The following is a 27,514-nucleotide window of genomic DNA, read 5'->3' on the forward strand; positions in this document are numbered from 1 at the left end:
TTTGGTAAAGCATATGCGGTGTTTTTACCATATAAACTGCTGGCATATGGAGTAGGCATTAGATTGATATAGCACCTTGCTGTCTAATAGCATTGTCATCAGCAGTAATCTGTCAAGGGGATGGCAACAAGCTGTCTGGTTTTGTGGCTAAATGAAAAAGGAAAGGCTGAGTAGTGTTAGCCTTTACAGTCTGAAATGAGGCAGCAAAGCACCAAGAGGCTGTGAACATCCAAGTAAGTGAGCACTCACAGCAAGTGAAGAGCCCTTGGATATATCCTGGTCAAAACTATAGGATCTTATCCCTTGTGCACAGTGTTCTGGCAGCAGCACTACAACAAAAGGGGTTGATGCACTCCAAAGTGAACATTGAAGTGGAGGACTATACAGCATTGAGAGTGAGTCAAATACACCATGAGATGGAGAGGCACATAGGTGACCAATAAGGATGGTCACTAACCAGGAAACATGCCAAGATGTTGGTGACTACTTTCCAGGAAGAAAAAAGTAGCCAGTGATAGGTGCCTGCGGTGAGTTTCATGTTGAAAATTGTCACTGTCTACTTTTTAAAATCCAACAGGTGATATCAATTGTAGAATCCCTACATGGGCTGAAAAAGGCCATTCAGTCCATTGAGTCTACACCATCCCAGACCCAGGCCACCAAACATATCCCCATATGTACCAATGGTGAGTCCACATAGCCAGCACATCCCTGGACACCAGAGGGTGATATAGCATGGTCAATCATCCCAACTTGCACATCTTTGTACTAAGGGGAACCAGAACATCCAGGAGGAAACCCACAGACATGAAGAGAATGCACAAACATGACAGACTGGAATTAAAACAAATATCTACCTAGCTCAGCCCTAGATATACACAATGCTGCTCTATCATAGCTTTGTGGTAAGGAACTCAGACTCTCAACCCCCTAAAGAAGAAATTCCTCATTTGTCTTAAAATAGCACTCCTTTATTTTGAGATTGTGCCCTCTTGTCCTAGACTCTCCCACAAGTGTAAACATCCTTTAAGTATTTACCCTGTCAAGTCCCTCATAAATCCTATAGGTTTCAGTGAGATCATGTGCCATTCTCCTAATGACCAGGGGTTAGAATCTCAATCTGATCAGCCTTTGCTCAGAAAGGAATTTCTCCATTACCAGAGATCATCTTTGTAATCCCTCTGAACTATGATAGGTTTGGGTGAAATAATATCTTCTCTTAAGGATTCAAAACTGCTTATATTATTCCAAATATGATCACACTAGTACCATATACAATTGAAGTAAGACTTCCCTATTCTTATACTCTAACCCTCAATGAAGGCTCTTAGCCTTCCTGATTATCTGCTACACTTATGCAGAAATACCCCCAAATCCAATTATGTTGTAGCTTACTCCCCATTTAAAAAAGTTAACCCCACTGGTCAATAACTTTACTCCAATTATCTCTCTTTGCCAATATATTACCTCCAACTCTAGCCCATATCTTATGGCAACCTTTTGTGGGGTTAACCTTATTAAATGCTTTCTGAAAGTCCAAATATAACATAGCTACTGGCTCCCTTCCACCCACCCTGGTTGATACAGTCTCAAAAAGCTGTTATTGAATAACACCAGAGACTGGGATTCCATCACCAACTCACCCTTTATTGCCATGTAGGAAATCCTTAATACAGACCCAGCTCCCTCAAAGCCCTACCTCAGAATGAGCAAGGTGTTAGATGCATCTGTTCTTATCTGCCACCCAGAGCTCCCTGATTGGACAGTTTAACAGCCCCAGTTTCAGAACTGATATTCTATGAGGTCCACCTGTCTGATCTCATGACAATCCAATCTGTAAATTGAATCTTTCCCTTATTGCCTAAGACTATTGCCTATTGTTAACTGTAAAGAGAATAGATATCAAGAAGATATAAATTGGCTGGTGGAATGAATGTTGAGAAGCGGCAGATGATGCAACGAAGTATGAACTGAGACATTTTGATAGGATGAAAGAAGAGAACCAATATTAAGAAAAGGATACAGTTCTAAATGCTGCAGGATTACAGAGTCCAGCATGTAAACAAATTGTTGATGGTGCTGGTTGAGAAAGCTGTTCACAAGGATATGGGATCCTCAGCTTTATAAATAAAGACAGAATGTAAAAGCAAGGAAGTCATGGTGAACCTTGATAAGACATGTGTTTAGTTTCACTTTGAGTTTTGGAAGTTGTGATGAACTTTGTTAAGATAATGTGAGTGGGCTTCAACCTCAATTGAAATATTATGTCCAATTCTGCTCACTACACTTCAGAAAGGAAGTTAAGATATTACAGAGATGCTCTGTCTTGCTGATCTTGGGAATCTCTACTGCCTCCTAACAACAAATGAGAGATTTCAGTTTCCTGTTAAGCCTGTGGCTGGCTACTGGTTCGACTGGCCTTCAACTTCAGTCTCTTCCCACCCTTTAGTAATGTATGTGCTTGCGCATGGTAATGCTCAGACCGTCCTAAAGTCTGATAGCACAGCCTTGGTTCCATTCATCTTGTAGTCCCCTTACCATTGGATCAAAACCCAATGGACTGAGAATATGTGGGAATCAATATGCAGTGATGGCCCCAGGTTAGAAGAAAGATAATGCACTGGTATCTTCCCAAGAAGAGAGAGGGAATGCAGAAAAGATTTTAGACAATTTTTGAGAACTAGGAACTTCAGTTATGTGTAGGGGCTGCAAAGGCCCAGGCTGTTGTCCTCAGAGTAATGCTTGCCAAACTACTTTCCAATATGATCGGAGATAATGGGAACTGCAGATGCTGGAGAATCCAAGATAACAAAGTGTGAAGCTGGATGAACACAGCAGGCCAAGCGGCATCTCAGGAGCACAAAAGCTGACGTTTCGGGCCTAGACCCTTCATCAGAGAGGATCTGATGAAGGGTCTAGGCCCGAAACGCAGCTTTTGTGCTCCTGAGATGCCGCTTGGCCTGCTGTGTTCATCCAGCTTCACACTTTGTTATCTTACTTTCCAATGTGACCCCATTTTAATATGACCACAGACAACCTCAATAATGCAGGTTAATTACTTTCAGTCTATAATTATTAAAATGGGTATATGGTAGATCAGCATATAGTGATATAATATAATATAAAATCAGTGTTTTCAAAGTACTTAGTAAAAGTGTTTTTACTTTATCTACTCATCCGTCCATCAGCTCATCTGACGTACTCCAGCTCGTGAGCTTTAGCCAAGAGGGAGCAGATGCTAACAACATTGACATTTACATTCAGCACTACTGATCCATGGCAACATTATAGCAATTTCCTTTAAACTAATTTTAATGAGTAAAATCAACAAACTTTTAATTTTATGAGGATTTCAAATGATAAAAAAAAGTTCCAGAGGCTGCAGTTTTACAATGGATTCTGTTCACACAATTCAACCGTACATAAGAAAAAGATTTAATTCACAAGACAAGTATTTAACTAAATGTGGAGTCATGTTTCTCCCAACCCGGGGCTAGGGTTTATGTGGATATAGGAAGGTTTCTGACTGCCAGTGAACATGATGTCCCAATGGGTTACTTGTGACTGAAGTTTGAGCCAAGTTCTTTATACTCTTCAGAGACTAACTCACCAAAGCCTCACTCACCCACCACACAGAGAGGATGTATTCAGACCCCATCCGTCCTCCCCAGCTATAAGCTATAATCAACCTCTCTCTCTTCTACATACACTGTAACCAGCACTCTTGCCCCGTCCAATGTAATCAGCCTCTCCCCTATATTGCATACACAGGTCAGCTAGCTAGTGATGGCCAGCAGGCAGACGTGGCAGCTCGGACACTCAAAGCCCCAGCCAAGCCCTTGTCAGTCTGCAGCCATGTTAAATGTTTTTGAGAAGAAAGAATATCCTGTGACAAGAGATGAACGGGACAAAGGCAGGGCTGGATGCTTGATGTGGTGCAGACTCAGAGAAGGGCGTATTCCTGACTCCACATGCTCTTTCCATGATCTCAAATGGAACCACACCACCAGGTTTGGAAATCTTTGTCTTAGAGAAGCTGTTCAAATCCACAGGAATCTGGACAGAGTAGATAGGTAATTCCTGTTGCTGTTGTTGGCAGAAGAGTTGAGAACCAGATAACAGTAATTTAAGGAAAATGGCAAAAAGAATTAGATGGTGACATGAGGAAAATGTTTTTACACAATGACTGCTTGGGATCTGGAATGCCATGCATGAGAGTGAGGCAGGTTTATCTGTGGCTTTCAAAAGGAAATTGGAGAATTATTTGAAGAGATTAAACATCTCGGGTGGTGGTAAAAAGCCACAGCACTACAACTAACTGAGCTGCTTTGCAGGGATTGGCATGCATGTAATGTCATGTGGCCTCCTTCTATGTTGTAACCATTCTGCAGTATTTGATTCTGTTAAGGATTCCCCAGCATTACTCAAAGAGCTGGAGAATTCTCCTGTTCTAGTTAGCAATAACCTGTCAAGCAATATTACAAAAATAATTTTCTTATCAATACTTTATTGCTGTTTGTGTGACCTCACTGCCTGCAAGTTGGCAGCTGTCCTTCCTAAATTTATTTAATGAGTAGTGAAGCATTTCAAAATGTCCTGTGGCCATGAAAAGCACTATACAAATGCATTATTTCCCTTAAAAATGGAAAACATTGCTGCTTAAAAAATAATTCAATTGTGTATTTTTTTTCTCTGCACTCTTCCCCATTTTGGAGCAGAGACTGCTCATCAGTGGTATGGGTAGAAGCAGGAGTGCTTGGAGGAGTGAACTGGTGGTAGTGACAAAAATGGATATTCTTTTTGAATTTTGCAATTTTGAATGGCATGGTAAGTCATATAACACAGAAGGGATGAATAAATGCAGGAATAAGAAATGGAGGAAGAATTTTGAGTAAACTACCTTCACATCATATGCAGCAAAAAAGCAATATTGCAACGGTTAAAAAATACTGAAGTACATGCCAGAACAGCCAGACACCCCGGGCATGATTGAGTCAATTGACAGTAATATTGAAAGATAAAATAAACACAGACAAGATGTGTGGTTGTCTGAACAAGGACTAAACTGAGATGGCCCTGCATTGGCAGATTTTAAGACAACATAGGATCTCTACATAGTGAAAACAGGCCATGCAGCCCAACAAGTCTACACTGACTCTCCGAAGAGCATCCCATCCAGACTCAACCCTCAATCCTGTCCCTGTAACCCTGCATCTCCTATAGCTAATCCATCCCTGGATGCTATGGGAAATATAGCATGGCCAGTCCACCTAATCTGCACATGGACTATGGGAGGAAATCAGAGTACCTGGAGGAAACCCATGCAGACATGGGGAGAATGTGCAAACTCCATACAGACAGTTGTCCGAGGCTGGAATCAAACCTGGGTCCCCTGTGCCAAGAGGCAGCAGCACGAACCACTGAGCTACCATGCCACAGGGTATGTTTCGGAGGGCAAGTATGATAAAAATACATTTCATGGCTCAAATTCAAGATTTTAGAACATAAATAGCAGACAATTTGGTTTTGACTCGTGAGGGATTTACCCTATTAACTAAGGAGCACAGATCGTGAGCTGAATCTTACATTCTTTTGGATAAGTTCAAGTTGTGTCGTGTTTTTTGGAGGGATTTCCATCATGAGTTCTGGCGTGTTTTCTTGCTGTATCCTGCCAAACTTGCCGCATTAATGATTCGTCCTGCTCTTCTGGTATCTCTCACATCCAATTCTACCCCATCTCACTACATGCCATCCCCAGAACAACTCACCACTCAATGGATATCCACTGGCAGTCTGGCACCCCTTGTGCCTGCACCATCTTTGAAAGACTACTGTGTACCCGGACAAGCATTGGCAATCTAGTTTTGCCCTTCATGGCAGTCACCTGATCTCTATCCGTCTGCCTAACTTGTGGTGCGACCACATTTCTGAATGTTCTATCCATGAAGTTCTCTGCCTCATGATGCTGATGAACTGGAGTGACTCCATCTCCTGTTTGAACTGTGAAACTCAAAACTCAAGAATGTGCAGCCAGTGACATTTTCTGCAGATGGACTTGGCTATGGTCACAAGAAGGGTCTACAACTCTCCACATCCCGCAGGAGAAGAATTCCACTTAGCAGAGCTATCTTGCCATGCTTTAAGATTATATTTTACCTATTTTAACTTTAGTTACTTTTATTTATTTTAAACTTATTCTTGTACTATTAAGCAAAGGACAAACGTAGAAATTCTTCAACTTCAGGCAGAAATCAGCTCTCTCTACTTTACCTCTTTTAAATGATTACTTTTCCCTTATTTCTGGTGGCTCAAGAAGTTTCCGTTGTTCAAAATTACTAGAGTTAAAACAGTCTCCAACAAAAGCAGAGTGGCAAGGTGATCACCTCATTACAGGTATTCAGTTTCACCAGAACAGGGGATGGCATGAGCACCTTGTGACAGGCAGTCAGGAGTGCTCTGGTACAGAATGCTAACATTGCAAGTTTGTTGAAAAGATTGGGAAGAGTTTTAGATTTTAAGGGTTAATCTTGTGTAAAATCAGGAACTGCTTACCTATAATCAAATACTTTAAAGTTAGCATAAAACAAAATCAAGAGTCCATATTCTATTTAGCTCAGATATGTCTGGGGAGCCCAGTGATTTTCTGTTGTATGTGAAAAATCCCAAACATTACCCATGATTGAGCTGATTGTGTGCAAAACATGCTGCCTCCAGCTGGAGGAACGCAGGCTCCGGATTTTGGATTTGGCTGCTTGGGGCACTCAAGTCCATTTATGAGGCTGAGAGTTTTGTGAATGTTTCTAAAGATATGGTTGGCCCACTTTTTAAGGAAATGCAGGCAGAGAAGGAATGGGTGACCACCAGACAGAAGAGGACCAGGCAGGCCGAAGGGAATTCCTGAGTGAGTCTTGCTTGCAAACTATTTTTTGGCCTTGGAAAACCGTAGGAGTGATGATCCCTCTGCAGATGTCAGCCAATGCTAAAGCCATGGCACAACAGGTGGTCTAGTTGCTCAGGGGGTGACGAAGAAGACTGCAAGGGCAACAGAATTCATTACTGAGGGGAGTAGACAGACACTTCTGCAGCTGTAGATGTGATTCCAGGATGGTATGTTTCCTCTGGGGTTCCAGTGTCCGAGATGCCACAGAAGAGCTTCAGGGCATCCTGAATGGGCAGAGTGAAGAGCCAGACATTGTGATCCACATTGGAACCAATAACATAGGAAGAAAAAGTAATGAGGTCCTGCAAGTAGACTTCAGGAAGTCAGGGAGATAGTGACTGTAACTCAGATTGTGGCTACTTAGGGAAAAGATAAGGATGGGCCAAGAATTGAAGTTTGAAACTGGGGAAAGGCTAATTTTATGAAGGGACATTTTGGCCCAAGTGGAAGAAAAGCAGCTACTTGCCAATAAAACTATGTCAGAACAGTGGGAAGCATTCAAGGAGGAAATACCAAAAATACAAGGCAAATATGTTCCCCAGAAGTCAAAGGGTGACCTGAGAGAAGAATAAAAAGTGCAGGGACAAATTTGAAAGGAAATTAGGAAAGCAAAGAGTTTGTTTTTAATTTGTTCATGGAATAAAGACAGTGCTAGTCAGGTTAGTATTTATTGCCGATAGCTAATTGATCCACAACTGAGTGACTTGCTAGGCCATTTCAGAGGAAACTTCAGAGTCATTCAGACTGCTCGAGCCTGCCGTTACATGTACACCAGACTAGGATGAGAGGCTCCCTCCCCAAAAGGAAACTAGTGGACCACTCATTTTTTAAAAAAGTTACAACTGACAATGGTTTCAAGCTCACCATTATAATCCAGATTTTATTACATTCAAATCTCACTATCTACCACAGCAGGAATTGAACCAAAGTTGTTAGCTTGGGTTACCACTACATTGTGACATTACCACTACTCATTACTTCTGCGTATGGATGAGAGAATTTGACAGGTAGAAAAGAAGAAAACTCAAAGTTTTTTTATGTATAAAGAGGGAAAGAATAAAGAGGGAAAAAAGTAGTGCCCATTTAAGGATTACAGAAGTAGTATGTATGTGGACGTAAGACATAAGCATAGACTTCAATGAGTACTTTGCATTGGTTTTCACATTGGAATAGGATGACAAAGATGTAGAGAGCGGGGTGGAGATCTGTGAAATAGCAAAATAAATTAACGTAGACAGAAGAAGAGCTAGCAGGTTTAGACGACGTAGAAGTGGATAAAACTGTAGGTACAGATGGGATGTATCCCAGGCTGGTAAGAAATCGAGGGAGGCAAGAGAAGAGATACCAGGGTGTAATGAAGTTAGAAGAAAGAATTCTGAGGGACAGAATGTATCTGCACTTGGAGAGATACACATTAATTAGAGAAATTAGCGTCCATTTGTTAAAGTAAAGTCAAATTTGATCAATTTTTTTAAAATGTCTTGAGGAAATAACCAGGAGTGTTGGTGAGGCAAATCCATCTGCTGTGGTCTACATGCAATTTGGCAAGGCTGAAATGGCAGATCAGTTAAGAAAGTTCCAAGACAAAGCAACACAGTGGATTCAAAATTGACCGAGGGGCAGGAAGCAGAGTGATGTTTCTATGTTTGGACATCTGTGTCCAGTCTGATTCTGCAGGGCTCAATGCTACAACCCGTACTGTTTGTGGCGTTCATTAATAATTTATACTTAAATATAAGGGATCAGGAAGTTTGGGGATGACGTGAAAGCTGGTGGCATGGTAAGTACTGATGGGGAGGATAGTGGTAACCTCCAGGATAATAACAACAGACTGGCCAGGCTAAATTGCCTGGGAATGTGCAGGCTAGGTGGATTAGCCATGAGAAATGCAGGGTTACAGGGAAAAGGATGGGGGTCTGGGTAGAATGCCCTTGGGAGGGTTGGTGTGGAGTGCATAGGCTGAATGACCTGCATCCACAGAGATTCTATGGTCCAATAGGCAATAAAAGTTGTGAGTGGCACAATAAGGGCAGAAGAATGACGGCATGAAAGGAGGAGAAAGGACAGTTTTTGAAATATATTTAAAATCTGCAATTTTTAGACCGCAGTTGACCCACTTACTCCCGGCAGAGACTGCCTGCTTGTCCAGGGGCCTCTTTCCACTCAGCCTAGAGCTTCAAATTATTCACCTGATGGTGAGTTTGGCCACATCTTAATTGCTTTCATCTTGTGATTGCATGTACTGCATGTGGCTGCTGCTTGGGTATGAAATTTACCTTTTATTGCTGCACACGCTGACTCTCCAAATGCAAATGCAAGTGGAGCCCATTATTTCTTCGTTAGTACAAACATACAAAGTAGGTGTATTAAGTAGGCCATTTGGCCCCATGAACCTGCAGCACAAAGATGATGGCTAATCTTTTAATTCCACATTCCGACCTAACCCTGAAAAACTTTGATTCCATTTCCTGACAAAAATCTTGTCTTTGCCTTAGTAGCTGTGCTTCACGGATTTAATTCATCATCAAAATGATTGTATGTTCTTTGCAAGTAGCCAACCTTGAAACAACTGTGCAACTAAAATATAACAAAGATTCATTACGAAAGGATGGTGTGGTGTTTTTGTATGTTATAAGGCGTTGTTACATGTGATCCATGTTTCCCATTTAAAGTTTTCTGATTCACCATTCCTATAAAGGATCAAATTAATTCCTAAGTCTCTTTTAGATGACACAATTTTCAAGTAAAAGTGATTAGCAAACCTGTTTATGATTACAAGTGTGCCTTACTCTCCGTTTGGAGATACCGGTATCAGGAAACCTGCTGTCGTGCTATGTCACATTTATCTGTCTTGTGATAGCCACAATCGCTTGTTTGCCATTTTACAGTCACATGCATCATCCAGCGACGGCCCCCTGAGTCAATCTTTTTCCTCTAGAAGCGACCTCCGTGGTTTTTCAGCCCTGGCCATAATTGTACATTTTCTTGTCTGGAATCTGTTTTTGAGTGTTCTTTCTACTTATGCTTTACGATGCTATCAGAGACTGATACGATTCAGAGATCCGAACACCCAGCATTAAACTGACAGAACCATCAGGTTTCACATTTTTAAACAAATACAAAAACTTTATTGTATATAAAAATATTAAACAATGCAAGCGCCACGGCTTTTGGGGACTTATGCTTTAAACTCAGTTCTGCATTTTACTACCCGCCAGAGCTCCTTATCTTAAAATCTTTGAAGGTACGTTCTCCTTCCCTCATCAGCAATACGCAACGTGCAAATGTTCCACTTGACCAGCAGCTTCAGAGCAACAAAACGAAAGCGACAGACCTTCCTTGACCAATCTTAGTGGTCTAACGAACACTGACGGAGGTGGAGATGTGAATTAACAGCATTGAACCACAATAACAGACTATAAAGAAAACTAATATTGTTTTTTCTATACTGGAAGTGGAGATATACCTCAAGCTAAGGATGTAGTGCCCGCAAACACTACTCAATGAAGGTTTAAAACGTTTCAAGCTACAGAAACATTAAATTATTAAGATATATTGTCAAGCAAATTACTGCAAACCTTGAAATAAAAACTCACAACCAGTCTGATGTTCATTGAAATTAAAGGTTATAACTGCTTTCCCGTCCCGGTATTTGCAACATACAGTATTTTATTTTTATTTCAGTCCAAGCAATGTGTGTTTTTTGTGACTACAACCCATTCTTAAACAGAAATGCAAATTTCTGAGACAGGAGCTGGAGATCTCAACATCCAGGAGGAGCCACAAAGCCCTAACATTGCAGCCAGAGGAAGGAGCTGAACTCGGGGATCAGTCGGGCTGAGCGGCCGCGGTAGCTTCAGGCCTGGGACATCTTTCTCGAACGCAGACCCGAGATCAGCCGGAGAATCTGAGATAACAAGGTGCGGAGATGGATGAACACATCAGGCCCAGCAGCAAAAAGGTCTAGACCCGGGATCAGCCGCAGTTTTGAATTCGCGATCTCCGTGCGGTTTGTGCCTCACCGGGATCCGTCAGCAGGTCACCCGGGGCCAGATCCATGGATTTGGAGCAGGAGGCGAAGTTTAAAGCGGCCGCGGTACCGGCCGAGCCGCCTAAGGCCGGAGAAGTGGTGGAGGCTGAGGTTTTACCCCCGGACGGTACGGCTGAGCAGCCGGGGCCCAGTGGTGCAGAGACGGCAGTGGTGGCGGCGGCGGCAGTAGTGAAGGAGAAAGAAGAGGCGACGGCGGCAGGGGAAGCCGCGGGTGGGAGACAGGCCCAAACGGACCAGAAGCCGGCGGCGCCCCGGGAAGGCGGTGCCGAGGAAGAGGAGGACGATGAGGATGGAGATGCTGTCCACCAGGCTAAGAGGCTGCGGGTGGAGCCGGCCAGAGACAAAAAGGACAAGAAGCAGAAGGTGGACGAGGACGAAATCCAGAAGATGCAGTGAGTTGTGGGGCTCTAGCTACAGGATTTCTACCCCCGGCGATGAACTGTCCCCGTGTCCAATTACAACATTTAAAAGGCACCTGGATGGTATATGAATGGGAAAGGTTAACTGGGGTATGGGCAAAATGTTGGCAAATGGGACCAGATTTATATAGGATGTCTGCTCGGTGTGGACGAGTTGGACTGGAGAGTCAGTTTTCATGGTTTAAAATCGAAATATTTGCATCAAAGAAGAGAAATGTTGCAAATTCTGAGTACAGTAGTTGCTTAGTGACTGGGAGGATTAAAATAAATTAGTATTAACCTCCAACAAAACCACATCAAAATGTTGGCGATCTCAGCACATTAGGTAACATACATAGAAGGAAAGCAAGCTATAGTTTTGAGTGGAGATGACTTCATCAGAGTTGCTTTCAGTACAGATTCAAGTTTCTGCCGTAATTTGCTCCCGCATCAAAATGTTCACCTCACTTTCGATATTTGCTCGGATTATTGCTGACATGATCTAACATAAAGTTTTGAGGGGTAACAACAGTTGCTCAGCTCCTGCAGAGTTCTATGCATATTTCCAGTTGACCACCAACTATTCTACCCTCTCCCCCAAAAGATCCCACCATCAAACATTATTTCCACAGACATCACTAACTTCACTTCACTCAGGGAATCGCGCTTTCCTCCTGCCTGCTGACCCAAACAATTTCCTGTCTCAGTTCCCCAAACTCAGCCCACTTCTGTCTTCGACCCAGAATTCACAAACGGAGCTGCCCCGGTAATAGATAACAAAGCGTGAAGCTGGATGAACACAGCAGGCCAAGCAGCATCTCAGGAGCACAAAAGCTGCCGTTTCAGATGAAGGGTCTAGGCCCGAAACGTCAGCTTTTGTGCTCCTGAGATGCTGCTTGGCCTGCTGTGTTCATCCAGCTTCACACTTTGTTATCTTGGATTCTCCAGCATCTGCAGTTCCCATTATGTCTGCCCAGGTAATAGCATCATTTCACCCTCTTCCTGCGCCACGAAACACATTTCATCATTTTTTGACTTAATTTTTTTCTCTCTCCCTTTGGCCAGACCACTCCTACTTATATTCACAATTCTTCTGACACTTTGTTCATTTCAAAATTTCCAGTTTGCTGGCACCAGGTGCCTCCTCTTGACTGTGGACATCCAATCCCTCGTTAAGATGGTCTGAAGATTTCTCCTTCTTCATTGAGAGTAACCCTGAACTCTTCTTATCCATTACCACTCTCCTCAACTCATCCTCACTTTGGACAACTTCTCCATTACCTCTTCTCACTTTCTTCAGGCCAGAGGTCGGCCATGCATACCCACATGAGCACCAGTTATGTTTGTCTCAGTGTTTGTTCTAGTCCTACTTTGGTCCTTCCCCACAACCCTTTCTCCAGTACATTGATGACAGTCTCAGGGCTCTTCCCTTTCTCATCTGGAAGGGAAAAATTTATCAAACTTCTTTACAACTTGCATCCTGTTCTCATCCTCCCCTTCTTCTACATCTGTTTCCATTTCCATTTCCAGCTGGTCACTAATATCCATTACAAACCCAGTGATTCCCTCAGTTACCTTGACTACCTGCCCCCTCACTCCACTTCCTTTGAGGACTCCATCCCATTCTCAGTTTCTTTGTGTCTGACTCATCTGTTCTGATGATGCCACCTTTTGCAGCGGGGGCCTTGGAATGTCCATCATTTTCCTCAACCAGTGATTGGCCATCACTCGACTTGGCAGGATTCTCAGCCATGTCTGATCTACCTTCTACACTTCTACCCTGACCCGTGCACTCCCCTCCTACAACTGATCCTCACTTACAACCCACCGGCCTCTGGATCTCAAGGATCAAAGTTAACATTTCCAATGAGATGCCACCACTAGATTCAAACTCCTCTCATTCTTGTCACATTCTGCATGGACTACACCCTCTGGGATACTTGATCACTCCTCCACTTCCAAAACCACCCCACACCCCCTTGGCATCTTCCTGTGCAGTCGCAGAAGGTGTATGCTTGCCCATTTACCTTATACCTCCTCAGTGTCCAAGGCTCCAGCCGTGTAGCTATGATCGACCTGCACCTCAATTTTATCTGCTGTATTCAGTGCTCACAATGTGGTCTCTTCTACAATTGGATGACTAAACACAGCCTGGGTGACTACTTTGCAGAAAACCTATGTTCTGTTCCTAAACGTTATCCTAGTTGCTTGTCACTTCAGCTGACCACCATTGTTCCCATTCCAGAATTCCTGTATCACGTCTCCTGCATTGCTTCTGTGAAGCTCAACACAAGCTGAGGTAACAACACCTTGTCTTTCACTAGACACCTTACAGCTTTGGGACTGAATGTCAAGTTTAACAATTTGAATGTGAGAGCACTCTGTCCCTTGCAAGTTTTGAGAAGATTTGTAGCTCAGGTTGAGTTTCTGGATGTGAGTTTGCTCGCTGAGCTGGAAGGTTAGTTTTCAGATGTTTTGTCACCATTCTAGGTAACATCATCAGTGAGCCTCCGATGAAGCGCTGGTGTTATGTCCCACTTTCTATTTATCTGTTTAGGTTTCCTTGGGTTGGTGATGTCATTTCCTGTTCTTTTTCTCAGGGGATGGTAGATTGGCTCCAAATCAATGTGTTTGTTGATGGAGTTCTGGTTGGAATGCCATGCTTCTAGGAATTCTCGTGCATGTCTCTGTTTGGCTTGTCCTAGGATGGATGTGTTGTCCCAGTCAAAGTGGTGTCCTTCCTCATCTGTATGATACTATGAACATCAACGAGCCACAAAACGACATGACCCACTATCACTAGTATCCTTACATCAACACTCTTTAAGCAGCATAAATTCCAGCTTCTGCAGCTACCTTCAGTTCTGACAAAGGGTCGCTTAACATGAAATATTTACTGTTTTCTGTCTACAGAAGTTCTCGACCTGCTGTATTTCTCCGGTATACTTAATACACATCAACTGGTAAAAAAAAAGTACCAAAACATTAAAAAGCAGATATTAGCTGGTACATCAAACAACAGCATGATTCTACTCAAGCTGTGCCAATCAAATGATCATAATTTGAAACCCAAGTTACAATTTTAACATTTGTGGTATTAGTGTGGTGGGATATGATGGATACTGAACTGCTTTATTGATCCTGAGCTTCTTATCAATAATTCAACATTGATCCTCCCATCCAATCTAAAAACAAGATTCAAACAAACATACCAAAGGAGCTGAAATAGGCTGTCCTAGCCTTTATTCTGCCATTGAACAAGGTCACTGCTGACCTGTTTGTGTTTTGAATTTCCCATTCCTATCTTCTACTGACAATTTTTGATTACCTTGCCTAACCAGAATCTGTCCACCTTCACCTTAATAATAGTTAATTTTTGACCTCCTTCCATGGCAGAGAGTTCCAAGTCTCTCAGCCTCAGAAAGAATATACTCAGTTGTGCTCTAAAAGAACAACACCCGAGTTTAAAACAATGTCCCCCTAGTTCTGGACTCATCCACTAAAGTGGAAATTCTTGCCGTGTCCAGCTGTAAAGACAGTTCATGATTTTATCAACTTAACTTTATCAAATTGCCCTTGTTCTTCTAAACCTGAGTGAAAACATACCCAGCCTGTTCAATCTTCTTTCAAAATACACTTCCTGTTATCAATCTAGTAAACCACCTCTGAGCAGCCTCTAGCACATTTGCATTCTCCTTTAAACAAAGAGCCTCACTGTTTTGAGATATGGTGTTATTTCTTGAAGGGAGCTTAATGACATTATCTGACCATATCACATTTGGGAACTGCACTGTTGGAGGAATGGGCAGTATATTAAACAGAACGTATGTTGACCTTACAAAATACTGTTTGTTCTACTTGAGCAATATGAAACAATCTCAGTATTTTTCTTTGAGTCTGGTTGAGAAACAGCTTCCAGAATTTGGACATGATGGCGTTGATGATCAGTAGAGCATCAGGATTCTGCAACTGAAGTTGATTGTCTGTTAACTGCCAGCCTGCCGATAGTGTTTTGTCATGCCAAAGAGGGAGTATCTTCAGGATGGATCATATGGTATAGGAACAGAATTAGCCATTTGGCCCATCAAGTTTGCTCCACAATTTAATCATGACTTGTGTTTCTTAACTCCATTCTCCAGTCTTCTCCTGATGATTCTCTTACTAACCAAGAACCTACCTACCTCTGTCTTAAATACGTTCAATGACTTCGCCTCCATCGCCTGCTATGAGTTCCCACAGATTAACCACTCTCTGGCTGAAGAAATTGTTCCTCAGCTCAGTTCTAAAGGGTTGTCCCCTCACTCTGAGATTGTACCCTCGGGTAGGGGTCTCTTACTCGTGGAAAAAGACTTCCCCAAGTACACTCCAACCAGGCGTCTCGATATTCTGTGGGTTAGTGAGATTTCTCCCACCCCATCCTTCTAAACTCCATCGAGTACAAAACCCAGAATCATCAACTACTCCTTGTAAGTCAAGCTGTTTATCCCCAGGATTGTTTACTTGCCTAGCCTGGCCATGTGCTCCTGCAGGTTCCCTGCTTACTGAACATTATCTGTCCCTCTATTACCTATCTTTGTGTTATCTGCAAACTTAGCAACAATTCCCTCGGTTTCTCAGTCCAGATCATTAATGTTTAGTCAGAGTTTTTGTGGCCCCAACACTGAGCCCTGCAGAACTCTGTAAATTACTGGTTGCCATCCTGAAAGAGACCCCTTTTTTCTGACTCCTGTGCCTTGTGCCAGCCAGCCAATCCTGTATCTCTTACCAGTGGCTTGCCCCTAATACCATGGGCTCTTATCTTATTTAGCAGTTTCCTCTGCAGCAGCTTGGCAGAAACCTTCTGGAAATCCAAACAGATCATGTCCACTGGCTCTCCTTTAACTTACTCATGCACTCCTCAAAGAATTTTAACAGATTTGAGAGGTCTGGGCAATTTATCCACCTACAGTCTTTTCAGCTTCTCCAGCACCTTCTTCTTAGTGATGGCCATGACATACTCTTAAGTCCAGGTATGTTGCTGTTGTCTTCTGCTATTCAGTTCCTTGACCATTTCTTTGTTTTCCATTACTCTTTCTCCCCCCTCTCTCACCTTTCATATGTCTAAAAAACACTAGTAATAGTTCATAGATAACATAGTGTGGAGCTGGAGGAACACAGCAGGCAATTAATAATTGCGTAACTGTGTGTTTGCTGATTTGCTTTTTTGCCAAAGGGGTGTGTTTATGGGATATTGCCTATATTGGAACAGTTGATGACTAGTGGTTAAATAATACATTATCTTGTTAAGTATTTCCAGCGAATAAAAAATTATGCCAATTCTTCCTTTATTTTAACTGTATTATAAGTATGAAGTGTGTTTAGAGTACAAATACGGTGAGGTAATAATGGGAAACTCAAATGGCAGAAGCACTAAACCAGTTTTAGAATGGAAGGTAATTTATTCCTAAAAACTGCAGTTACTACAGAGGAACTTGGTGAAATTACTATAACTAGGAAGTAGGTATTAAGTAAACTGATGGGATTAAAAGGTAGTTAGGTTCCCAGTGCCTGATGGCCTGCACCCTAGGTTATTAAGGGAAGTGGTAGCAGAGATAGTGGGTGCTCTAGTTATGATATTGCAAAATACCCTGGATTCTGGCAAGGCACCAGTGGATTGGAAATATGCTAATATGACACCCTTACTCAAAAAAGATTGGCAAAAAATGGGAAATATAGACCAGTTAGTTTGATCTGGTCGTAGGGAAGTTACTGGAATCAGTCATAAAAGAGAAGTGAATACTTGGAAGAACAAAGCTCAATTCACCGCGTTGGTGTGGTTTGTTAAGGGCAAGTCATGCTTGAGAAACTAGCTGGAATTCTTTGAGGATGTCACCAGCAAGGTGTATAATGGGGATCTGGTGGATGAGGTCTATCTAGACTTCCAGACGGTATTTGACAAGGTGATAGTAGGGGTTAGATTCTAGGGGGTTTAAGGTAGAGTAATGGCTTAGATAGACGATTGGCTGATTGGCAGAAAGCAGAGGGTCAGGATAAATCCTTCTAGGATGGTGAACTGTAACGGAGTACTGCAGGCTTCTTGGACCTCAAGTATTTGCAATCTATATAAATGATCTGCGTGCAGGAACAGAGTAACATACTACAATCCACAATGATACTAAAATGTTTGGCAAGCAGACTGTGATGAGGAGACAGAGTATACAGATGGATATTGATAGGCTAGGAGAATGGGCCAGAATCTGGCAAAAAATTTTTAATGTAAATAAATGTGAGATTGTCCGTTTTAGCTGGAAAAATAAAAGGGCAAATCATTTAAATGGAAGCAGATGCAAAGTATGTCAGTGCAGGGGGAACATGGGTGCCCTTGTCACGGATTGCAAAAGTTGGGTATGCATGTACAGCAGATAATAAAGGTAAATGGAATTCTGGCATTTATTGCACAAGAACTGGAGTATTAAAGTGAAGAAGCGGTGTTAGAGTTAGGCATTGGTGAGACCACATCTGAAGTATTGTGTCCAGTTTTGGACTTCTTACTTGAGGAAAGGTGTGGTGGCCCTGGAGGCTGTTCAGAGTAGGTTCACCAGAATGATTCCAGGGATGGAAGGGCTGTTGTGTCACGAGCAGTTGAATAGCTTGGGCTTGTATTCTCTCGATTCGGAAGATTGAGGCAGGATCTGATTAAGGTATATAAAATGCTAAAAGGGATTGATAAGCTGGACGTTTAACAGATGTTCTCCCTTGTAGGCCAGTTTTGAACAAGAGATCATAGATGAGAGTGACAGGAGGTAGATTCAAAACTGAGATGAGGAGAAATTACTTCTCTCAGGATTGTGAATCTGTGGAACTCACTGCCCCAGAGTGCAGTGGAAGGAGAATCAATCAACAGAAAGAAATTGATATGTTTCTGATAAAAAGCAAGATAAAGGGCAATGTGGACCAGCCAGGAAAGCATGTTGAGACTGGGATAAGATCAGCTATGATCACGTTAAGGGGCAGAGTGGGCTGAAAGGGCTGGATTGCCTGCCATCACTCCTAATTCCTGTGTTCCTATGTTTATTAAAGCTTAGTGGTGGACCAACTGAATCATATCTGGAACCCAGCGCCTCACACTTGTCTTTTAAAAAATACTAAAGGTAGTAGTCTATCTCCATACTGTACTTTGGGGTTCCTGGCCTAGTCTATAGCACTCTTATTAATTAGCTTACTTTCAGACTTCATCCTCTCCCTGCTTCTTGCCTTTTACAACAGAAATCCTGAATTCAGTTTGGAGAATCTCATACAACAATTGTGGAGTAGTACATTGAATGCTGAAAAAAATAGTTAGCTGCCACATGTTTAGAATGTGGATTTCTTGAGCTGCACAGTGGCTCACTGGTTAGCACTGCTGTCTCACAGCAAAAGGGACCTGGGAGGGTTTGACTCCATCCTTGGGCAACTGTCTGTGGAGTTTGCACATTCCTCCTGTGTCTGTATGGGTTTCTGTTGGATGTTCTGTTTTCCCTCTCATAGTCCAAAGATGTGCAGGTTAGGTGGATTAGCCATGCTAAATTGCCCATTGTGTCCAGGGGTGTGCCATGAGAAATGCAGGATTACAGGGATAGGGTAGGGGAGTGGATTTGGGTGGGATGCTCTTCAGAGGGTCACTGTGGCCTTGTTGGGCCAAATGGCCTGCTTCCACACTGTAGGGATTTTGAGTTCATAAATTTAAGTAAAAATTTCATGTTTTTAAAAGAGAACTGTTTTTTAAAAAAATTAGGGAACAAGGAGTGCAGATCGATATACGGTAATACCAAATACAAATTATAACCATGGAAACAATGTTGGTGTTTCTGCTCACCCACTGGTGAAAGCCCTGATACATCAGGCATGCCACATTTCCAGGTTCTTTTATCCTTCCTTTTGTTTGACCAACCTAACATGGTCTTAAATGTTTAGTACATCTCCATTGGTGTCATAACACTTCTGGCACATTGTAAGTCTTAGAACTGGGTTTGTGTAAAATAAAATTTCCTTGTTTCTATTCTTAATCTTAATTACCTGCCAATCTGACCACTGAACACACCCATGAACGCAGTGGAGTGATCAATACCTTTGACCCAGACCTCCAGAGTATCCTATGCACTCTCATTGCATGTACTTCTTGCATAGGAGACTTCTAATGCCTTCGAAAGATACACAAAGACTTAACAACTGGGCATCCCATTGTATCAAGCAACGGGACCCTATGTGAGAACCTTTCTGGCTATATTGAGGCATCTTGAAACTCATCCACCACTACAACAGCATCGTCGCAACAGCCTCAGTACTCAATACCAACAACTACCAATTTCCAGATGCCATCCAATGATTTATCCGCTTCATCCTTGTCCACGTTTTCACTTTTGACAGTCAGCTCTTCACCCTAACACACGGAACAACCAGGGGGACTAAATCTGCACCCCAATATGCCAATGTTTTCATGCACAAGTTTGAGCAGGACTCCAACCAACGCTTATACACCAGATACATCAATGACATTTTCTTCCTTTGGATTCATGGTGACGAATCACTGAAATGATTACACACCAAGTTTCATCCCACCATCAGACTTGCCATGAACTACTGTTCAGAATCTCTCATTGTTGGGTACACACATCACCATCAGGGACAAAACACCTCAGTACCTCAATCTATTGCAAGCCTAAAGAGAACCTCACGATGCTGTATTTCTCTAGCTTCTACCCTGAACAGGTTAAATAAGTCATCCGTTATGGACAAGCCTTGCATGTATACAAGATCTGCCCAGACAAGGAGGAATGTGATGAACACCTGAAGATGCTGAAAGACATAGCCAAGAGAATGGGATATAATGCTTAACTGATAGCTAGTTCTGACGTGCCTAAGCAAAAAAACAGTAATGAGCTCCTCAGGCGACAGATCCAGAACGTGACCAATAGAGTACCCTTTGTCATCCAGTACTTCCCTGGAGCAGAGAAACTACGTCAGCATGTCAGTGATGACCACAAACACCATGCCAAGATCATCCCTATGCTACCACTTCTCACCTTCAAACAGCTGCTAAACCTTAAACAGACCATTGTTGGCAGCAAATTACCCGGCCTTCAAGACAACATCAACCACAACACCACAGGATCTGTCATGGCAACCTCTGCAAGACATGCCAGTTCATTGACATGGATATTGCCATCTCATACACAGGAACATCATCCACCATGTACGTGGCAGATACTCGTGACTGGGCCAATGTTGTCTCCCGCACACGCTGCAGACAAGGATGCCCCAAGGAATGGGATATTGGCGAAATCATGCAGACACTATCACAACAGTTGAATGGACCCTGTGCAACAATCGCCAGACAGGGGTGTTCGCAACCAATTGGGGAACACTTCAGCAGTCAAGGACACTCAGCCTCAGATCTTTGGGTAAGCGTCCTCCAAGGCAGCCTTCGAGAAACCTAAACAACACCGAATTGTTGACCAGAAATTGATAGCTAAGTTCTGTACCCATGAAGACGGCCTCAGAGATCTTCAGTTCACGTCTCACTACATGTAACCCCCACCATTAGGTTCTGTATCTTTAAAATCTTCCTTACTATCTTGTTTTGACACCATCACCTTGACAACTTATATCTCACTTACCTTAATTAGTTTGTACAGTTTTGGATTGTTGTTACTTTGATTAGACCCTTGGCATCTGTTTCTTATAGCTGTAACATTGTTCCAGCTATTTAGCACTTAATTTTAAAAAAATTAAAGATAACCTCTGCCTCAATCAATTGGATCATTGGTCATCCGTTATTTAGCTGTTGACACTTTATATACACCATCTGACGCTTTTGATCATCTGCAGAGACTTGTTATTCAGCCTGTCGACACTCCACTGAGAACATTTGTGCAATCTTTTGATCTGTCGATTAAATTCTGTGTCCGTGTGCTTCTCTTCACTCCACCTGACGAAGGAGCAGCTCTCCAAAAGCTTGCGATTTGAAATAAACCAGTTGGACTATAACCTGGTGTAGTGTGACTTCTGACCTTGTTCACCCCATTCCAACACCAGCATCTCCAAGTCATGTTACTGTTACCCCAGAATACTTACCTATCTTATCTTTGTATTACAAGCCTGATCTACTTCCCTAGTATAGCAAAAACTGTCATCATCTGATTTATATAAATCTTTTGGAATCTCGTTCCCACAGCTAACATAATATATCGAATTTTGTTAATGGATACGAAATGTCTGGGAGTGAAAGGCAAATGGGTGTTGTGAACTAATTGGTTAGTTGTATTAAAATGTGTGTCCAGCAGGCTGTTCTATCTTGCCTTTGTTTCATTTGGTTCACTTTGGACAAATTAGACTAATTTATCAGAAGGGTATTCAGAAAGTATATTAAGCAGGATTTACCAAAATTTAACTTGGAGTGAACAACATGACTGCATTTTTTATAAAAGCAGTTAACTGAGAAGGACTACTTTTGAAGCATATTTTTTGCAAGGAAATAGTTTTCACAATGCTAAACCGATAGACCTCTCCTCCCAGGAAGTAGTTAGTTATGAAATTATGTCTTGTCTTAAATAAAACAAACCTGAAATTATACGAAGTATTCTACCTGTGGTCTTATAAAAGCCCTGTACAACTACAGCAAAAGTTCACCACTTGTATATTACATTTTTTTCAATACGTGGCAACTCCTGTTAACTTGGACAATGACAATTCAAAAAATTCACTGAAGCCAACATGTATTTTAAAGGTGTTCTTTTATTGTAACAGGATCCTGGTTTCGTCCTTTTCAGAAGAGCAGTTAAACCGCTATGAGATGTATCGTCGCTCTGCCTTTCCCAAAGCTGCCATTAAAAGGGTTCGTTACTCTTCATTAGACTGCATTTGTGTGATTTGCTGTCTGTGTTTTAATTAAAATCCATTCAAATACAAATTCACATAATTAGAAAAATGAAGAATACAGTCGAAAGTTTTTAATCTTTGGCTTTTTTCCAACTGCATCCAGTTTTTAAATTTTCAACTGAATCTGTCTGAAATTCATGTGGTAGCAGAGAAACATTGTGAGAAACCACAGAGGTGAATTTCTTTGCTAACCCAATGTAGTTCAGAAGATACTATTGATGATTGTGCCCTGGTTATTTTATGACTAGACAGTAAGATTGCGATATAGAGTCTGGGATGTGCGATTTTAAGTTTGTCAATAACTGAGGGAAGGTGAATTTTGCGAAGCAAAACAGATTAGCATTCGTCTAGGTACATAGTGGATAAGTACTCCGTTCTATCATTTGGGACATGGATTCAGTTTCAGTCCAGATTTTTCCCTACACAGTGGTGTTATCCTATTAATTTATGTTGTGATGACCGAGCTTTGAATCATGCCATGAGACAAGTAAATTTGAATTCAATAAAAATCTGGAATTGAATCAAATAATGATTGTATCAATTGTCAGGAAAAATAATTGTTTCAGTAATGCCTTTTTAGAAATCTATTGTTATTACCTGACCTGGCCTACATATGACTGTAGACCCACAGCAATGCAGTTAACTCAAATCACCATTGCTGTGGGTTTGGAGTCACGCGTAGGCCAGGCCAGGTAAGGGTTTCCTTACATTAAGGACATTAGTGAACCAGATGGGTTTTTGCTGACAACCAATGGATTCATGGACATCATTAGATTCTTGATTCCAAATAGTTATTTAATTCAAACTCTTAACTGGATTTGGGATAGGCAATATATGCTGGCTTAGCCAACTGCACCTAGATCCTGTGAATGAAATTTTTAAAAAGTAACCTTACTTTATTTTCAGTGGACATGATGACTTGTCACCAATGTCTCATGTGACAGCTTGGCAGGTGCACACAGAAAGAGACAAAACTGGCTTTGCTCAACAGAGATGCCGTAATCGTAGTGTAAAGTTGGAATTGTTGGTTAAGGCTTCATTTCCTCTCCAATACCAACATCAGTGCATTAGGTTCACATCAATGCTAAACGTGTGGACTGTGAACATACTGTCGGAATCTGTGAGGGGAGAGATTTGAGAGAGAGAGAGAGAGAGACAACCGACATCTTGGCAATCTGCTGGGTCAGGTCCCAGGGCCAGGAAGTTGTGCTGATCTTATTTGAATAAGATGGATAGAATGTCTGGAGGATAAAACCTTTTTTTAAACTATTGGTATGTGTTCACACGAAGAGTGCTTTCTCCTTGTACAAAATATTTAATTATTTACAGGTAACTGTATTGTGGCTCCTTTTTAGGTTTTTAGAATTGAAGACCTAGGCTAGTTTGTCTTGATTTCAAGACTAATCGTTAAGTATGTGGTTTGTATGTTATTGGTAATTAAATAAATGTGAGGTTTAGCATTTTTTTGGGATGGAATTTTTGTTGCACGAACAATTTACAGTGAGGTTGAATATGCACAAAATATTGGTCTTCTCTTGTGGCATGAGTCTACCCGTAACAAATTGGATTGTAACGTCAAGGTTGGAGGAGTATTCCATTTTAATTTGAGATTAATTGTGATTACAGCATTTTAGAAAGCATACTCGGGGGAAGCAATGGCATAGTAGTATTATCACTGGACTATTAAGCTAGAGTCCAGATATCATTCTGGGAACCCAGGTTCAAATCCCACCACAGCAGGTGGTGGAATTTGAATTAATTAAATAAATATTTGGAATTAAGAATCTAATGATGTAACACATATATCCATTGTTTGTCAGGAAAAATCCGTCTGGTTCACTAATGTCTTTAATGGAAGGAAACCCGAGCCTGGCCTACATGTGACTCTTAACTGCTCTCTAGGCAATTAGGGATGGGCAATAAATGTTGCCTAGTGGGTGAAACCCCTTATCCTATGAACAAAGGAAAAAAAAATTAATAGAGAGCTTTGCAGATCTGCAATATTAGTTTTTTAATGTGTGCTCAAAATTTACTAAACACGACAGATCGCTCTCCATAGTAGATAATCTTAGTGGGCAAGCATTCAAAGAAAACACTAGTTACAATTGTGTACTCTCATATCCTAATCCAGAATTTGAGATCTTTTCTGTTCTGTCTTCCAGCTAATCCAGTCAATCACAGGCTGTTCAGTATCTCAAAATGTAGTGATTGCCATGTCTGGTATTTCTAAAGTCTTTGTGGGTGAAGTCATGGAAGAAGGTGAGTTTAAAGAATAGAAGTTGTAAATGCATCAAAAGCAAAAGGTAGGAAGGCCAGCTTCTAAAATTTATTTTTCAGTAATTTGATGTCTGATCATCCATGTCCAGACACTAGATAAGATCCAAAAACTTATTTATTCACTTCACTTTATTACTTGCATTATTTTTGAGCGCATCTATGATTAAGGATAAGAACATAAAACATGGGATTGGGGCTTCCGACCTTCAAATGTACATGATAGCAACTGTGCCTACTTCAATACGGAATCACGCTCAGCATTTTCCCTTGTAAAATAATTGTCAAACAGTCAGTATAATCTGTCAGGAAAATGTGATAGCTGTTAGCTGTTAGGAGAAATGCATTTGTACATAATGTACTGGCTGGCTAGCCACAGTCATGTGATCTGTTCCTTAGCTATAAGTGCTTACTCGAGTTTATAGCTGTATTTAAGGTTTTAGCAAAGATCTGTAGTTTGGGTTGTGGGTGAGGTTGTTGACTTGCTCGTTGAGCTGGCTTCTTTTCATTAAGATGTTTCGTCAGCATGCTAAGTGACATCATCAGTGAGTCCTCCAATGAAAGGACGTTGTCCTACTGCACTGGCATTGTATATTTGGAATTTGTACATGGTGTACAAACCCATATTAGAACAAAACCGGAAGTGACACTGCTCACCATAACAGACTGGACAGTGTAAATTGCAAGCAGAGTAGAACAATATTGTTTCATCGGAGGTCTCACTGATGATGTTACCTAGCACGGTGAGGAAAAGTCTGAACAAAAACAAGCCAGCTCACTGCGCAGGTCAGTATCCTCAAATACAGATAGCTACTGTTTCACGTTATGTATCAGTTAACTAATACTAAAGAGGAGATTTAGTCTCCTGAAAAAGGCTTTTAGGTGAAAAAGTAAAACAAAAAACTCACTAGGATTTACTGAAGCTAAATTTGCTTCTGTGGATGTTTTTGAATCAGGCTGAGTGTGGGACTCAAACTTGGGTCTCCTGGCTCAGAGGCGGGAAACTATTACTGCACTACAGGAGCCCTCTGAATTTACTTCTGTAAGCTGTTGATAGGCATTGGAGCTACAAGTTATGTGCAGTGCAAGGAAATACTTTAAATATAATTAAATACAGCTTTATCTCAAACTACCAGCTCCTTCCTGTATTTTTCCAAGAAAGACACCATCTGTGTCTTTTACTATGCCACATTGTATAGCAGCTTATGCATAGAATGCTGCAGAAAATCTAACTCAGCACCACGCGTGGAGAGAAAGTGTTCAACATTTAAGTTCAGTATGACTTCAGTACCGAAAGAGGTTAGAAATTTTTTTTGCCTGGCCCACAGATGCTGAGTTTTCAGCATTCTGTCTGTTTCAGATCTCTAGCATTCTCAGTACTTTGGTTTTATACTTATCGCAGCATATCCATTCTAACTGTAGTGATTGATTGCTAGAAAATGGGCGGATATTCAATTTCTAGGAGTTTCTCTTGCTAAGAAGGAAGAGCTCCAGACACCTAAAAAGTGCATAGGTCATTTGAGTGATGCAGTCCTTTTTTCATTGAGGGCGGCCAGCATTTATTACTTATCCCTACACCCCAGTCCTTGCCCTGGGATGGAATTCAAGCCAAATTCTGAAACTTCTTCTTTTTTTGTGGAAAAGAAAATTAACTGCATATCAAAATGAGATGCAAGGGACTTTCCCAGCTGTTTCCATAAATTTGCCTCTATCAGGGCATTGAAATTATAGTAGCATAATTCTGAAGGAGCCTCAGTAGCATTACACCAATTATTGAGCATCTTGCTTTCAAAAGCCTTTCTTCCTGTTTTAGGTTTTCAGCATCTTATAGTCTAATCCTGTACCACGTAGTGCTCAGTAACATGTTGCTTTATGGTCATCAAACAGCAGCCAGGGGCATAGGTCTTTGAAATGCATTTGCATTGCCTAATTGTGAGGTTACTGGATGGTTAAGGATGAATGTCTGTCAAGCCTATTATTTCTTGTGGGATATCAGCTCTATCTCCAAGCTTCACCACGTTTCTCCTCTAGTACTGCACCACCTCAGCAATTTTTTCCCCATGTTAGTGCTAAGTGTATCAACTCTTCAACAGCCAGTGTGCCTTTGATTCCAGCACTTCAGCAGCCTTATCATAGATCTTGAGCATTCCAACAAGGGCAAGCAGAAATCAAAAGTGAGAGTGAGCTATCAGAGACATTTTAAAAAAACACACAAGTGGTAGGATGAATAGATTCAAGGAAGGCAAGTTACATAAATGTCTAAGAAAACAAAGGATGAGGAAAAAAAATTTGCTTGTCTTTGCCACAGGAGATAAACTAGCATCTATAATATTTAATTGGAAAGAATGGAGACTTATAAATTGCAATTGAGCTAATTTGACAAATGAAGGGTGCTGAATGCTTGTTTGTGTTTTTCTTTTGTTTAAATTGATTGTTTCGACTTTTTTCCCTGGGGAAAAAAAGCTCTGGATGTTTGTGATAAGTGGGGAGAAACTCCACCTTTGCAGCCAAAGCACATGCGGGAGGCAGTGAGAAGACTGAAGTTACGTGGACAGATTCCAAACACGAAGTACAAGAAGGTTTCATTTCATTAAGAGGAATCCAGCACCAATGAACGTTGCTACTATATATAGATTTGAATGTACATCAAATATTTGACTGCATGTAGGGAAGCTTGTTTTTCTTCTAAATGGTTCAGCCTGAAGTATTGTGACTTGAAACAGATTTTGAATTATTATTTTGATCAATAATTTTTTCAAATTAAAAAAGGGAACCAGAACACATTTCTGGGATAGGCAGTTTTCTACAGTCTGTTAATGTTGAGCAAGCTGTTGATGTTATTAAATCACAGACATGCAGCAGACACTTATTACGAAATATTTTATATTCAGTGGCCAGTATACCCCTACACTACAGATGTGGGGGGGGGGGGGGGGGGGGGAGATAGAGGAGGAG

General features: G+C 41.5%; 2 protein-coding genes across 2 annotated transcripts in view; one reads left to right on the forward strand and one right to left on the reverse strand.

Moving 5' to 3' along the window:
- Window positions 1-10,726: 10,726 nt before the first annotated feature.
- On the forward strand, window positions 10,727-27,494 carry taf11 (TAF11 RNA polymerase II, TATA box binding protein (TBP)-associated factor). Its single transcript, XM_048553431.2, has 4 exons — window positions 10,727-11,383; window positions 22,154-22,241; window positions 24,448-24,544; window positions 27,023-27,494. The coding sequence occupies exons 1-4, from the start codon at window positions 10,998-11,000 to the stop codon at window positions 27,151-27,153; spliced, it is 702 nt and encodes a 233-aa protein (XP_048409388.1). The 5' UTR covers window positions 10,727-10,997; the 3' UTR covers window positions 27,154-27,494.
- The window catches only part of bltp3a (bridge-like lipid transfer protein family member 3A), a 90,847-nt gene continuing 87,469 nt past the window's right edge, over window positions 24,137-27,514 (reverse strand). The window contains exon 21 of the mRNA XM_048553429.2: window positions 24,137-24,237. Within this exon, the coding sequence (XP_048409386.1) occupies window positions 24,184-24,237 (54 nt within the window). The 3' untranslated portion in view covers window positions 24,137-24,183. The remainder of the gene's footprint in view (window positions 24,238-27,514) is intronic.

Source organism: Stegostoma tigrinum, chromosome 21 (assembly GCF_030684315.1).
Source record: "Stegostoma tigrinum isolate sSteTig4 chromosome 21, sSteTig4.hap1, whole genome shotgun sequence".
In the NCBI taxonomy this organism is placed as follows: domain Eukaryota; kingdom Metazoa; phylum Chordata; class Chondrichthyes; order Orectolobiformes; family Stegostomatidae; genus Stegostoma; species Stegostoma tigrinum.